The sequence below is a fragment of the Hippocampus comes genome, unplaced genomic scaffold (genome assembly GCF_001891065.2).
Source record: "Hippocampus comes isolate QL1 unplaced genomic scaffold, H_comes_QL1_v1.1 scaffold196, whole genome shotgun sequence".
Classification (NCBI taxonomy): Eukaryota; Metazoa; Chordata; class Actinopteri; order Syngnathiformes; family Syngnathidae; genus Hippocampus; species Hippocampus comes.
In genome coordinates, this window is record NW_017806173.1 from 790,768 (window position 1) to 804,964 (window position 14,197).

At 40.8% G+C, this 14,197-nt stretch overlaps 2 protein-coding genes across 7 annotated transcripts; one reads left to right on the forward strand and one right to left on the reverse strand.

Annotated features, from left to right (window-relative positions):
• Positions 1-2,035: 2,035 nt before the first annotated feature.
• Positions 2,036-12,684, reverse strand: LOC109531862 (gastrula zinc finger protein XlCGF52.1-like). Of its 4 annotated transcripts, none has more exons than XM_019896391.1 (3): positions 4,624-4,973; positions 2,433-3,641; positions 2,036-2,348 (listed from the first exon to the last, which is right to left on the reverse strand). In XM_019896391.1, the coding sequence occupies exons 1-3, from the start codon at positions 4,724-4,726 to the stop codon at positions 2,242-2,244; spliced, it is 1,419 nt and encodes a 472-aa protein (XP_019751950.1). In that variant the 5' UTR covers positions 4,727-4,973; the 3' UTR covers positions 2,036-2,241. The 4 variants fall into 4 exon arrangements, with proteins under 4 accessions (XP_019751950.1, XP_019751949.1, XP_019751951.1 ...); XM_019896390.1 differs by lacking the exon at positions 4,624-4,973 and adding exons at positions 12,406-12,541; positions 12,646-12,684 and having other exon boundaries at positions 2,038-3,641; XM_019896392.1 differs by lacking the exon at positions 4,624-4,973 and adding an exon at positions 12,285-12,541 and having other exon boundaries at positions 2,039-3,641.
• Positions 6,435-11,835, forward strand: LOC109531863 (zinc finger protein OZF-like). 3 transcript variants are annotated; one of them, XM_019896396.1, is made up of 4 exons: positions 6,435-6,808; positions 9,940-10,507; positions 10,760-10,996; positions 11,333-11,835. In XM_019896396.1, the coding sequence occupies exons 1-4, from the start codon at positions 6,700-6,702 to the stop codon at positions 11,583-11,585; spliced, it is 1,167 nt and encodes a 388-aa protein (XP_019751955.1). In that variant the 5' UTR covers positions 6,435-6,699; the 3' UTR covers positions 11,586-11,835. The 3 variants fall into 3 exon arrangements, with proteins under 3 accessions (XP_019751955.1, XP_019751953.1, XP_019751952.1); XM_019896394.1 differs by having other exon boundaries at positions 6,435-6,642; positions 6,693-6,808; positions 9,940-10,996; XM_019896393.1 differs by having other exon boundaries at positions 9,940-10,996.
• Positions 12,685-14,197: the final 1,513 nt, after the last annotated feature.

Sequence of the window (14,197 nt, forward strand, 5' to 3'; positions counted from 1 at the left end):
TTCTGTTTACTGAGAATTGTATTCTGACTTGTTCAATAAAGATTATTAAAAATATATATATATATTTAACTTTTTTTACTTGTTTGCTTTTGTCTACTGTCAAATCTGCATTCCAAATGAAAATATATTCATAATTGCTTTCCCAATATGAATAAAGATCAAGTCAATAAAATAATCAAGTAGGACTCTGAGGTAGCGTTCGGAAACAAAACAAACAAGGGGGCGGGGCTAAACTAAAGCTAATTCCTTAGCGGCCACTAATGTCATTTCTAAAACAGGAAATGGCGCTTTCCTCCGCTGAACCGTCTTCAGAAAATCCTTGTTAATTTCCAGGCTACATTAGTTCAATTCTCAGTTCTCTTGGTGCTCATTTGTCACTTCATTGTCTTTTTAAGTAGAGTGGCGGATTGAGTTACGTGCTTGAGTCTGGTTTGTTCTTCGTGAGAGGAAATTGTTGTCTGGAATTTTTATTAATTCCCCTCAAAGGACCGTGCAAAAATATTTTTGCTGGTATGACTGGTTTATGAGAGTGAAAACAGCTGCAGTCACATTAACTGCAATAACAAGGCATAAGATAATTCACGATATACTAGTGGGGTGTAAAAAGAGACATTTATGAGTCAAGATAGCGCAAAACTACCACTACTGCACTTAACATAAGTGCTGGTGGGACAAAGAAAAGAATGTAGGCGCACCAGTGGAAAAAGTTAGTCTCGAGCCCTGTGAGCAATTGCATAATAAGAATAGAACAGAATAAATATTTATTGTGCACTGGGGGTGGAAATTAGTTGTTCTGAAAGCCAGAAAGGGACAGCGGTTACTGCAGTGGACAGGTTATCAGGTTTACCAGGTATCCTTATTTGTGCATGAAAAGGTTACATTTTGTGTCATGTCTGTGATCAGCTGCTATTCTAGAAATGTAAACAACTGAATGAAAACCTCCTCGGAGACTGATGCTGACAAACATGACTCACTGTTTGATAATTTGTATTTTATTCAGAATCATATTCACGTCTTCTCACCTTCACATCAAAAGACAACGTTTCCGTGTTCCATCTAATCAAGCATGAACTTAGTTCATATGACATCACAAAAACATTCGACAAAGCGCGTGCATTGATTTAAGTATTTTGGCACCAGTGCCTTTTTTTTAAAATACACAGACTACATGAAGTTAAAACATCAGATGTTACATAAGGGGTGTTCATACGGCACACATTTGCATCAGTGCTGCATCGACGTATTTTGTTGTGATATATCTTACACCGGTGCAAATTTTTGGAGCGTTCACACATAAAAAGCTGCTGACTAAAGAGAAGCGTGTTTACCCCGGTGCAGCCCTACTTGCGTCCACACGGCAGTTTCTGTGGCCGTGCAATACGATCGTACTAATAAGGAAATAAAACAAAAGAGCTGTCGTGTTGGTTCTTTTTAAAACATACACTTGATTAATTTGTTCAACTCAAGTAACTACAGGCACGTCCTTCTCCTTCTCGGTCTCCGTGCCTTCTGCTCGAGAGGTGTGCAATGACCAACCCCCAAATCAGCGATGACTTCAATGACACTCAGAAAAGCAAAACATAATGCGCCAAACAGAAAATCAAGAGAGGAAATCACAAAATAAATTGTATGGGGGGGGGGGTGAACACACAACAGAGGAACAAACTACACAAACATCTCCGAGACAGTCCAGTCTCCTACAAAAGGAAAGATGACGGAAGTACAACAGAGCACGAAAGCAAAGCATTCTCGCCGTATGTAATCAACTCTTCTCGTGCGTAGCGAGTCTACTCCTGTAGCGTTCACACGTACCATCTTACATCGGTGCTGCCCCGCAAACGAGCATTTACTCCGGAGCAAATTTTTAAACCACCTCCTTGAGCAGGGTTAAATTTGCTCCGGTTTAAGCTGTTTTCAGGGACTCCACCGATGTAACTTTGTATGTGTGAACGCTCTACGGGGGCAGCCCCGATGCTGCGCCGGAGCAAAAGTTGCCGTGTGAACACCGCTATAGACTGAAATATATATTTGTACAGTTACTATTGCAAAAACATGTGGTCAGGAGTACCCAACCAATTGATCGCGCTCAGCTGTGTGCATGTTTTCATGATATAGTTTGTGTTCGTGTATGCGACGTCCACATGATTTCTTTTGCAAAGTAGGTCATCTTTGTTGTTAAAACCTCACTTACTGTCTCTTCAAATATGGAGATGAGCTGAGCCAGCAGTCCAGAATTTAAGTTCATGGATCAGCACCCTGCGCTCCCAAACCAATACACTTGTGTCTCTTGATCTTATCCTTCTGAGAAAATCGATGGTCACAAACTGAGCATCCAAATGGTTTCTCACCTGTGTGGGTTCTTGTGTGCCTTTTCAAGCCTCCCTTATGAGAGAATTTTTGGCTACAAATTTGGCATTCAAACGGTCTCTCACCACTGTGGGTTCTCGTGTGACTTCTTAAGTGTCCGTTCTGAGAGAATCTTTGGCCACAAACTAAGCATTCAAAGGGCTTCTCACCAGTGTGGGTTCTGGAATGTATTTTTAAGTGATGCTTCAGAGAGAATCTTTGGCCACAATCTGAACAGGAAAAAGGTTTCTCACCAGTGTGTGTTTTTGTGTGTGTTTTTAAGTATGTCCTCCGAGAGAATCTCTGGTCACAAACTGAACAGGAAAAAGGTTTCTCACCGGTGTGGGTTCTTGTGTGTGTTTTTAAGTTGATATTATGAGAGAATCGTTGCCCACACACTGAGCAGGCAAAAGGTTTCTCACCGGTGTGGGTCCTTTTGTGAGTTTTTAAAATGGACTTTTCAGAAAAGCTCTTGCCACAATCAGAACATGCAAAAGGTTTCTCCCCAGTGTGGGTTCTTGTGTGTATTTCGAAGCTCGTCTTATGAGAGAATCTTTGAGCACAAACTGAACATGCAAAAGGTTTCTCACCAGTGTGGGTTCTGATGTGACTTTTCAAGCTTCCTTTCTGAGAGAATATTCTGCCACAAAGCGAACATGCAAAAGGTTTCTCGCCGGTGTGGGTTCTTGTGTGTGTTTTTAAGTGTACCTTATGAGAGAATCTTCGGCCACAATGTGAGCAGACAAATGGTTTCTCACCAGTGTGGGTTCTTGTGTGTTGTTTCAAACGGCTCTTATAAGCGTAGGTTTTCCGACACTGAGAACATTTCCAGCGCTTCTTTTTCGTGTAACATGTCACATCAGCTTCAAACTCGTCATTATTATCATCATCTTCATCATCAACACCAGTATGAGGAGTGTGTGACAAAGTGTCATCGCTATCTGATAGTGGAGCTAAGAGGCCATCTGCTTCTGTTGTCATGTGTTGAGGTGAGCTACTGCTTGGAAGCTCTGCACCTCGACTCGCTTCACTTTCACCATCATCGTCACACTTCAAAGGAACACCAGTTGATGGCAACTTCCAGATATACTCTTCCTCCTTCTCCTCTTTTATGAAGAGGGGTTCTTCTCCCTCCTCCTTCATGCAAGGGCACTCTGACTCCTCCTCTTTTTTAATGTAAGGGGACTGCTGCACCTCTTCCTCTTTAAAATGGTGGACTGCTTCATACTCATCTTCCTCTTTAATGTCCAGGGGCTCTGGCGCCTGACTCTCAGGATGAACATCTTCACTGATATCTGCAAGATACAAGAAGACGAAGACACTTGGAATTGTGGTTTATATTTACAATGAACGTTAAGAGAACCATGAGAGTTAATTGAATATGAACCCAATTGAGCTCTGATTTCTGTAGATTTGGTTCAATTCGTAGAGCCCACAGTATAAAGTAAACACGGTGAAGCTGTATTTACTGTGACGCTGCACGCAAATGGAATACGCTGCCAACAGTAACACATGCAGCTCTGAGTGGAAATGCTTTTAAATCCAGCTTGCCTTTTTTCTCCAAAAATTTGATTTAGGTGTTCTAAATGGTCACTGATGGAAAACCTGTTCGCCTATACAATCAAAGATGGCATGTCTGATTGTAAGTATCTTACACTCCAAACCCATTTCCATGAGTGCTAAGTTTTTTTTTTTCTGTTTTTTAATTTGTCATCATTTGCCAAAAAAGTGGCAGTCCGTCAGTGCCACGGACTGATGAACCTTCAATCAGGACTGATTTTTGGTCACTTGTGTTTGTAAATGCTTGTGGGATGCTGTGTGTTTGCTTGTGCGAAGCACAGTGAGTTACCTTGTGTACGAAATGTGCAACAACAATAAAGTAGCTTTGCCTTTCTTTGTTCTTAAAATGTCAAAGCATCCTTTCGTCTTAACTTATTAACAACATTTCAAAACAATTTTCATCCCCTTTTCTACCTCTTTTCAGTGACGTTGGTCTTGTTGATTACATTTTAAAAAAACAAAATGAAATTTTCCATCATGTATCTGCATTTTTTTGCTTTTTGAGAAATAACTTTGGTTGTTTTTTTATTGAAATTTGTGTGTACTCCACCTCTTGCCCAAAGCCAGCTACGACACGAATAAGGATCCGCGTTTCCGTGAACGGATAGATAAGTTCAAGTCGCGCGATACTGGATGTTGTCACATAACGTATGACAATACCGTAATGAGGGTCTCGCCAAAAAACAAACAGAAAGTAATATCTACAAGTGATCAAACCTGCTCTGCGTGAGTGAACTCGAGACTTCCTGAAAACAGCGTCGTTGTCCTCTTTTGTTCCACAAAGCTCATTCTCCATTTCTGATATCCTTTTGGCACACATTTTCACACCATCAATCCGAAAAAAATTCCGTTGACGCTTGATCTCTGCCTCGCAACGAAACGCGTCTGCTTGTTGGTGGCGAACAAGCTAGGCTAAATTAAGCTAGTCCCGGCACCTTGAGCAAGTGATGTCATCGTCCAAATAAAATATTGATGGACGTCCTGCGTGATAGACTGAAGCTAATGTATCTTCAGTTATAATTTGAGAAGAAGGATTTGTGTTATTTTGAGGATTTTGTTTCTTTTAAGTGAGCTAGTGTTGCAGCTTGTTCTACGGGAGTGGAAACGCACCGAACATTGTACGGCAACAGTTTTTGGACAAATGTCTTGGTAATTCGACACTCGACTTCAAATAAACTTTATGAGCACATATAGCAACGAAAATGCGCCTTAAATGCGTTGGTTTTTAGTTTAATCTCCGCGAAAATATTCACCTCAAACGTTTTATTTCGTTGTATCGATTCACGCGTGAAACAAAATTTGACCCAATGGGCTTGCTGTAGTGTAGAATCTTCGCTTAGTTGCTTTTTTTTTTTTTTTTTACCAGGGCACCCGCTTCCACACGCCGCATTGTAATTTCCTGTTTTTGTCTCAAATTTTACTTTCACCTTCACATAAAACCGTACACAACAATATAGTGGACACATTTCGTCTGTTCGTCTGTCGTTTTAAAATATACACGGGGACGGAATTGTTTTACCCCTCATTGATGAAAGAAAATACCACAGTGGTCACAGAAATAACTGAAATCTTACCAATGTCTTACGAAACAAAAAAATAAAAGGAATGATGAAAATGAAGTATTCAAAATAAGACAATATTTTTGAATGCTATTCAATAATGTTATTTTACAAAATCATGAAACCTGGACAAAAATGACGGTACCCTGAACTTAATATTTGTTTGCAGAGGCAATCACATCAATCACAAGATTGTTTTCAGCTTCCGGTGAGACTCTGCACCTCTCAGCAGCTATTTTTGTATAACACTGTGGGCTTTGCTTTCATTAACAGGGGGATACCAACAATTTGTCCCGGTGTAAATCACACAGTGTTGCTGTGTTGTAGCATGTAAACATCATTCAGTAATATTTTGAACTAGTGCATATGATTTAATGGCATTCCGATTCTGGAAAGCAATTCTCCAACGAGGGTGCATCATCTCCACAGGAAGAAAAAAATCGACTTTCAAGACGTGGAGTGGGCTGCAATTACTTTTTTGTTCCTGTTTACACACATTTGAATGAACATGTCAGGACTGCAAATATGCCATTACCTTCTAAGCTAGCTCTACAACAATACTAGCTCTACAATAATACATGATTCGACACATATATAGATTCTCTTTGATGCGCTCTCATGTTTTTATTAAAAAAAAAAACAATTTTCTGTATCAAATGTTTTTAAAACTGCCATCATTTATAAAGAATGCACATTATTTCCATTTGGGAGTGCAGAAAAGTGCATAAACATTTTTGAGTTACCATTTTTTTCACAAAATGTTCGTATCAAAACCTTTACAAATCACAAGGGCCATTAGAAATATAATATCAATATTGTGCTTTACTATTCAAAGGCGGTTTATATACATTTTTACACATTTTACATTCTGTGTGCAGTACATTTTACGACCCGAGGCGATTGTTGCCTTTAAGTTTGTCCCAAGGGCTTTGCCGTAGATCGTTGTTCTGGAGCTGTCGCTGGACACGCCAAACTACAACACGGCTTCAGTTTCAAAAAAATAACATAAAGTAAAGAAAAAATAACCAACATTTCTTCTCGAATTACAGCTAAACGCACCTTAGCATCGATGCAGGACGCCCATCATTGCTTTATTGGACTATAACGTCATTATCTCAAGCTTCGGGGCCTACTTTAGCTTACTTAGCTTAGCTTACTTGGCCTAGCTTGCTAGCCGCTGCCTCGCAAAACAGAGATCAAGTGTGAACGTAAAGTGTTGTCATTTTCCCGAAAAATGTGCACAAGAGGAAAAGCGGAGCACGAGGAGCAACCTTGTGGGACAAAAGAGGACAGCGAGGCTGTTTTCAACAAGTCCCGATCTCGATTTGGCTCACGCGGAGCAGGTTTGGTCATTACTCGTTCTTTCACTCTCGGCCACGACCTACTTTTCTTCCTGTCATTAATAACCATTTTCCGCAACAGAAATCTATCTTTTCTCTCAGAAGTGGTCAAGAGAGACGAATTGCACTTTTTTTCTATTCTCACAGTGATCTTTCCTTCATTTGAGTGCTGCGTTCTTAATTTTTGGAAACCAATTAATTTTTTTTCTGGGAGGGTGGGGGTGATTTGACGGACACGGCAGTAAGCTCCGATTGGATGCTCTTTTCCTCATGGTTCTCTGTTCCTTGCCATGTCTTTTTTTAACATAGTTCATCAGGTTGCGCGCGCGCGCGCCCGTGTGTGTGCGTGTGTGTGTGTGTGTGTGCGTGTGCGCGCGTGCGCACCATGCGCTCAGAGGCATCTTGTGATATGTACAGGTATATGTGTATGTTGGGGAGGGAGGGGAAAGGTCCTGTTTTTATGTTGCAATTTTGATGTTTTAATTGCTCTTTTGAGTTGCACTTTTATGTTTGAAAAGTGCGAGACAAATTCATTTGGATTTATTGGGCTCTTGTAATAACCTTCATTGTAAATCTAAACCAGTGGTCTCAAACTCATTTCACATTGTGGGCCACGTACGGCCTCGGTAGATGTCAAGTGGGTCGGACCTTTACAATTATACCATACTCTGCTATGAATAACCATCTTTCCTTTGTTTTGATCGAAAGAAGCACAAGAACATGAGGAAAAGGTTGAAAGTTAATGAACATGTCTTTTACAAAACATTTCATGAAGCACCTTATATTTCCTTTGACAATAAATGTCAAAGTGCCGGCCCGTGGGCCAAATCCGGCCCGCGGGAAGGTTTTCAGTGGCCCCTGGGATGATATTGATTTATTATTAGAACCGTCCCGCAAGCCGGCAGCCCGCAGATCTTTTACACGCACCAATACTACATTTCCCACAATGCAACGGTGACGCGCCAAGCAGTCAGCCGCTTTATTTCAATATTTATTAGTGCAGCAGTCGCTCGCATAACAGTGACGTTCGCTTTCAGATACCCATCAAAAATGGCAAAACGGAAGGTGGACACTGAGAACCGGGGGTTTCAAACAAGGTGGGAGTCGGAGTACATGTTCACGGACGTAGCTGGAAAACCTGTGTGTCTTCTGTGTGGAGAAAGCGTGGCGGTATTGAAAGAGTGTAATCTGAGATGACATCATGAAACGAAACGCGCGAGCACAAACAAGAATATGGACATCGAACAAAGGCTACAGAAGGTTGAGGAATTAAAACGAAGCCTAAAATCTCAACAGGCTCTGTTCAAAAAAGCCAAATCACAAAGCCAGGCTGCTGTCACGGCCAGTTTTATTGCGGCAGAAGAGATCGCTAAATCAGCCCGGCCACTTACGAAGGGGGGTTTCATTAAAAACTACGCTTAAAGTTTGTGACGAAGTTTGCCTCGAAAAAAAGCAACTCTTTTTAAACGTGCGCATGAGCAGAAACACCATTGCCTATCGAGTAGAGCAGTTGTCCATTTATCTAAAAGAGCAGTTTGTGAAAAATGGAAAAGATGTCATCCCATATTCCTTGGCTGTGGATGAGAACGCTGAAGTTTCTGACGTTGCCCAGTTGTCAATTTTCATCCGCGGAGTGGACTCCAGCCGAAGCGTGACAGAGGAGTTTTTGGCTTTACATCCTATGCATGACACAACTATAGTGCATGAAAAAGATACGGCAGTGGGTGCTGCGCAGTTTACCCGTTTCCTCCCCGACACAATGGCCCAGCTGCACACCCAGGATGCTTAAACGTTGTCGATGTTTGGCAGCACATACCTGTGTGAACAACTATTTTTTTTGTTGGTGAAGCTGAACAAAACATCACACAGAAGTCGACTGCTGAAAACCTTCACTCAATTTTGAGGATTTGCTTAGCTCAGAGCCTGACCCCAAATATTGATGAACTTGTAGAAAAGATGAGACACCACCAAGTATCAGCCTCAGCCTCAAAGAAGTGAATACAGGATTACTGTGCAATCACATATGAAGAGTTTTTCCTCAGGTCAAGTGTAAAAATTAAAGCATAATTCTGTATTTGCTTTAACTGCATGTTACTTCTCCTTGAAGAAAGTGTTGTTTTTGGTGAATAAATTTTTGCACTTTATTTTAGTGTATTTCAATGCAATTATGTTTTTAAAATATTTTATTCGAGCGAATGATCGAAAATTGCTATTATTTGTTTGTCTTTGAGGAAAATTTAGCCTACTTTTGCTAAAAGAGAAAATATGGACTATTGATGGTGCCTTGAATAAAACCGGCTTCTTTCATTCATGTTATGGATATTTTTATACCATGGAAATTTGTTTTTTGTGCCTGTTGAGAATTAAAGTTTACTGACAGAGCCATAAGAAAATGTTGCTTTATTTATCTGATCATATTGGAATGTATTTCTTAGGTTTTCAGTCGATTAAATTTGGTTCAATAAACTATATGTGGTAATTGTTAAATTTTTCAATGAACAATCGATCAGTCCGGCCCTCAGCTTGCAGCAAAATTTTTTATTTGGCCCTCTGTCCATTTGACTTTGACACTTTTGCCTTCGACAAATGTGCAATTTACTTTCATCATTCACATATATGCATTGCAACTGATCCCACTGATTGTACAAAGGCACAAAACTAACAATTAGTCGTGAAAAATACAGTAACGCATTTTAAGATTAAACAAGATTTATGAAGAAATGATTTTTTGAAATATTTCCACATGTGCATATAAAATCTAAATGTAATACCTGCCTACACCTTACAAACTAAGGAGAGTGCTATTAAATGTGTAAAAAAGTATTCACACGTCCTTGATAGTGTCTGCTGTGTTGGGTCTGTCTCAGCTCTCTGTCTTCTCTGCTGTTGTCTTCTTCTCTGATCAAAACAATGTTGTCTTCTGCTCTGATCAAAACAGTCTGTCGCCTAGCGGACAAATTGCACCTTATTAAAAATATCCATTCCATGTCTTTTATGCATTTTTTTCACTTTTAAATGATCCTGCGGGCCTGATCGAACCTCCTTGGGGGCCGGTTCCGGCCCGTGGGCCGTATGTTTAACACCACTGATCTAAACCATAATTCCACACGTGTTTGTCTTCTTGTGTCTTTCAGACATCACCGAAGATGTTTGTCCTGAGCAGCTGGATGCAGAGCCTTCTCGCATTAAAGAGGAGCAGGAGAAAAAAGAGGTCTCCCACTTGAAAGAGGAAGAGGAGCAGCAGGCCCATTGTATTAAAGAGGAGGAGCAAGAGCACCCTTGCATGAAAGCGGAGGTGGATGAGCCCCCTGACGTCAAAGAAGAGGAGGAGGAGATTATCAGCAAGATGCCATTTACTGGCGTCCCTCTGAAAAGTATAAATGATGCGGACAGAGAGGCTCCAAGCAGCAGCTCATGTCAACACATGACAACAAAAGGTGTTGGAAACCCCCAGGAAGAATCAAAAGCAGATGGCCTCTTAGCTCCACTATCAGAGAGTGACAATACATCGTCAAATACAGATGAGGAGGAGGAGGAGGAGGAGGAGGATGAGTCTGAAGATGATCTGACATGTAACACAGACAAGAAACCCTGGAAATGTTCTCACTGTGGGAAAATGTATGCTTATAAAAGTCTTTTGGAATTACACACCAGAACACACACTGGTGAGAAACCGTTCACCTGTTCAGACTGTGGCCAGAAATTCTCTTTTAAGCGAACCTTAACAGCTCACATAAGAACCCACACTGGTGAGAAACCCTTTTCCTGCTTAGTTTGTGGCCAAAGATTCCGTTGGAGGGGATGCTTAAAAAAGCACGTAAGGACACACACTGGTGAGAAACCTTTTGCCTGCTCAGATTGTGGCAAAATATTCTCTGTGAAGGCAAACTTAAAGAAGCACGTAAGAACCCACACTGGTGAGAAACCTTTTACCTGCTTAGTTTGTGGCCAAACATTCTCTTGGAAGGAAAGCTTAAAAATTCACACAAATACCCACACTGGTGAGAAACCATTCACTTGTTCAGACTGTGGCCGGAAATTCTCTTGTAAGGGAACCTTAACAGATCACATTAGAACCCACACTGGTGAGAAACCCTTTTCCTGCTTAGTTTGTGGCCAAGTATTCCGTTGGAGGGAAAGCTTGAAAAGGCACACAAGAACCCACACTGGTGAGAAACCTTTTGCCTGCTCTGACTGCGGCCAAACATTCTCTGAGAAGGGAACCTTAAAAAAGCACACCAGAGCACACACTGGTGAGAAACCTTATGCCTGCTTAGTTTGCGGCCAAAGATTCTCTTGTAGGGCAAGCTTCAAAATGCACGTAAGAACCCACAGTGGTGAGAAACTTCTTTCGTGCACAGTTTGTGGTCAAAGATTCTCTCAGAAGGATCACTTGATGCGTCACACAAGTACACACACTGCTGAGAAGCCTTTTGCTTGCTCAGTTTGCGGCAAAAGATTCTCTCAGAAGGGAACCTTAATAAATCACACAAGAACCCACACTGGTGAGAAGCCGTTTGCCTGCGTAGTTTGTGGCAAAATATTCTCTCAGAAGAAAACCTTAATAAATCACACAAGAACCCACACTGGTGAGAAACCTTATGCCTGTTCAATTTGCGGCCAAAGATTCTCTCAGAAGGGAGACTTACCAAAGCACACAAGAACCCACACTGGTGAGAAACCGTTTGTGTGCTCAGTTTGTGGCCAAAGATTCTCTCGAAAGGGAACCTTAAAAATACACACAAGAACCCACACTTGTGAGAAACCTTTTGCCTGCTGAGTTTGTGGCCAAAGATTCTTGTGGGAGCAGATTAAGAATCACAAGTATGTTGATAAGATGAACAGTTATCAATTAAATTTTCAGCTTTCATCTGTGCAGGCTTCATGATTTCATGCACCAAGGCTGATTGTAAGTCCCTTTTTATCGGGATGCTGAACTTTTCTTTCCCTTGGCTGCATTGAAAATTTTTGTTATTGTATCTAATTAGAAAATCGAACATTTTCGTCAGGGCTATAATAATTTTGGATTCATCGTGGGAGTTAGTTTTCATTTGGTTGTGATATGAGGTTTTTAAATGTAGTTTGTTTTATTTTGTTTTACAAAGGTTTGGTAATTTGTATTCTTGTTTTTTTCCCTCCTCAAAATTCAACCATTTTTAAATCGTGTAAAAATGTATTCTGTCTTCAAATTTGCAACATGTGTTCATTTCTCCCCACCCACTTGCTGTCAATCACTTTTGGAGGTGCTCAAAGTTGAAAGGGCAGTTGGGATGTGGAGGGTTTTTTTTTTAATGAGCGACGAAAAAATAATGTAATCCGTGCACAAAATGCTAATATGTGTGCATTTTATATAAATGTGAATGTTTCAATCCTGTGTCATTTGGGCCATGAATAAAGTACTATAAATGTCCGTGTAGTTATTTTTTACGTTATGCTTTTTTTTTTTTTTAAAATAAAATATAACTGAAAAATTACTCACCTTATCTCAGTTTGAACTTTTCTGGGTTCAGTTTAATTTTCATTTGTCTGCACCGCTTCCTGGAACACCCCGGGACTTCTTCTGATCCAGTCTGTGCCACAGTCCACAGGAATGAAAATACCTCTGTGCTCAAGGTCTGGAAGCTCCTCTTTCAGAGGCCTCGTCATGGCGCCCGGATCACATCGCTCTAGTCATTGCCACAAGTTTCACACTTTCATCCACTTGGATTTTGTTTTCTCCAACCAGACAACCATCTCCTGGGAAACAAATCAACAAAGTCTGTTTTTATCTGTTCCATTGTCCTTCAGTGTTCCTTTCAGCCAGGGCCAGCCATTTTGGTATCCATATTGAATAGACGCACCTGAAAACCTGGACTCTCGTGCAGTAGGTGGTGGACACCTTGAACTGGTTGCCATCCAATCGCAGACACAAAATTCTGTCAATATGAATGTTTCAAAAACTTTCACAAAGATGAATAATAATAATTAAGTCTTTATAAAACACTAAGAATGGAACCAAATACTCAAATGATTTGAAAAAATAATTTAAAAAAAAATGCCACGACTATTAACAGTGAAATACCATTTTGAATGAACCATGGTACAAAAGTTTTCTAAATTAATTATATAATGATCCAGGCCTGTATTTCAAACATTGGTACATTGAAATTTCAACATTCTACCTTAAAAGGCAAGGACTGATAGGGCACTATATGAATATTTGAAATAATGTGAAAACTTTGAAGATGAAAGGGAGAAATCTACCCAGCTTTCAGATAGATTTTCTTTACCTAATTACAATTTCATCAATAGATGTCGCTCCTGGCCTATGAACCTCTCGAAAATGTCTGCATCATTGTTGCATAGTAACTAACTTTGTCTTTGAACATTCTATTGTATTTTCACAGCGTAATCAATGTGCAGGTCACAACCGCTCCAAAATAGCGTTTTGGAAAAGTTATTTTTGGAGCGCTTGCATTACTCAATCACCACGAGCTTGTTTTGTCACAATACTGTCAATCACCATTATGTTTTCATCGCGCATTTTCAGGAGTTTCAAAGCTTCACTGGCTCCCTTAGCAATTAATGGCACTGTGCAATTGTTACCGAGAACCTGAAGCTCTAACCCGTCCAGCTTTTGGTTTCGAGTATTTCTTCGCTTCACTTTACTTCAATTGTACATCACAAAGAGAGTGTTCGTATCATCAAGCTCAGCATCCAACTGAGGAACTCACCTCTTGGTTCAACTCATCATGCCGTGCCATCCTGGATTTGGTGGCTCCTTCAAAAACTGTGCTCCCAAAACCTAAACTCGAGCCTTGGTTTAACGACAAAACTCGCGCAGCTAGGCAGGGGTGTCGCAAAGCCGAACGCAAGTGGAAAAAAGACAAATTGCAGGTCTCTTATCAAATTTGGAAAGACTGCTGGCGTAATTACCAGCTCACAGTAAAAGAGGCCAAAAGAGAATATCTGTCGGACCTTATTCAAGCTAACCGTCACAACCCACGCGCACTATTTAAAACGATAGATTCTGTACTAAAACCCCCTCTGCCTTCTTGCTCGGATTCTTCACCCGAGGTGTGCAACAGATTCCTTCAGTTTTTCATTGATAAGGACTCTACAGCTAGGACTTCGGTCTCTAATACCGCATCTGACCCCTCTGTCCAAAATTCGTGTTCAGCTGTGCTAAATTCTTTTGAAACTGTGTCCTTGAAGCTTTTGGAGAATGTAGTTTGCCAGACGAAGCCATCTGGCTCCCCCTGCGACTTTCTCCCCCCACATTTCTTTCGGGAGGTTCTACCGAGTGTTGGTGCATCGGACTTGGACATCATCAACAGCAGCCTCTCTTCTGGGATAGTTCCCCAACAGTTTAAACATGCTGTGGTCCAACCCTTGATCAAGAAACCTGGTCTT

Coding starts and splice junctions, on each gene's coding strand:
- LOC109531862 (XM_019896389.1), bottom strand. CDS start 4,726: ATGTGTGCCAAAAGGATATCAGAAATGGAGAATGAGCTTTGTGGAACA. Junction 3,642..4,623: donor AGTTCACTCACGCAGAGCAG/GTTTGATCACTT, acceptor TGTATCTTGCAG/ATATCAGTGAAGATGTTCAT.
- LOC109531863 (XM_019896393.1), top strand. CDS start 6,700: ATGTGCACAAGAGGAAAAGCGGAGCACGAGGAGCAACCTTGTGGGACA. Junction 6,809..9,939: donor ATTTGGCTCACGCGGAGCAG/GTTTGGTCATTA, acceptor TGTGTCTTTCAG/ACATCACCGAAGATGTTTGT. Junction 10,997..11,332: donor GAGAAACCTTTTGCCTGCTC/TGACTGCGGCCA, acceptor GTTTGCCTGCGT/AGTTTGTGGCAAAATATTCT.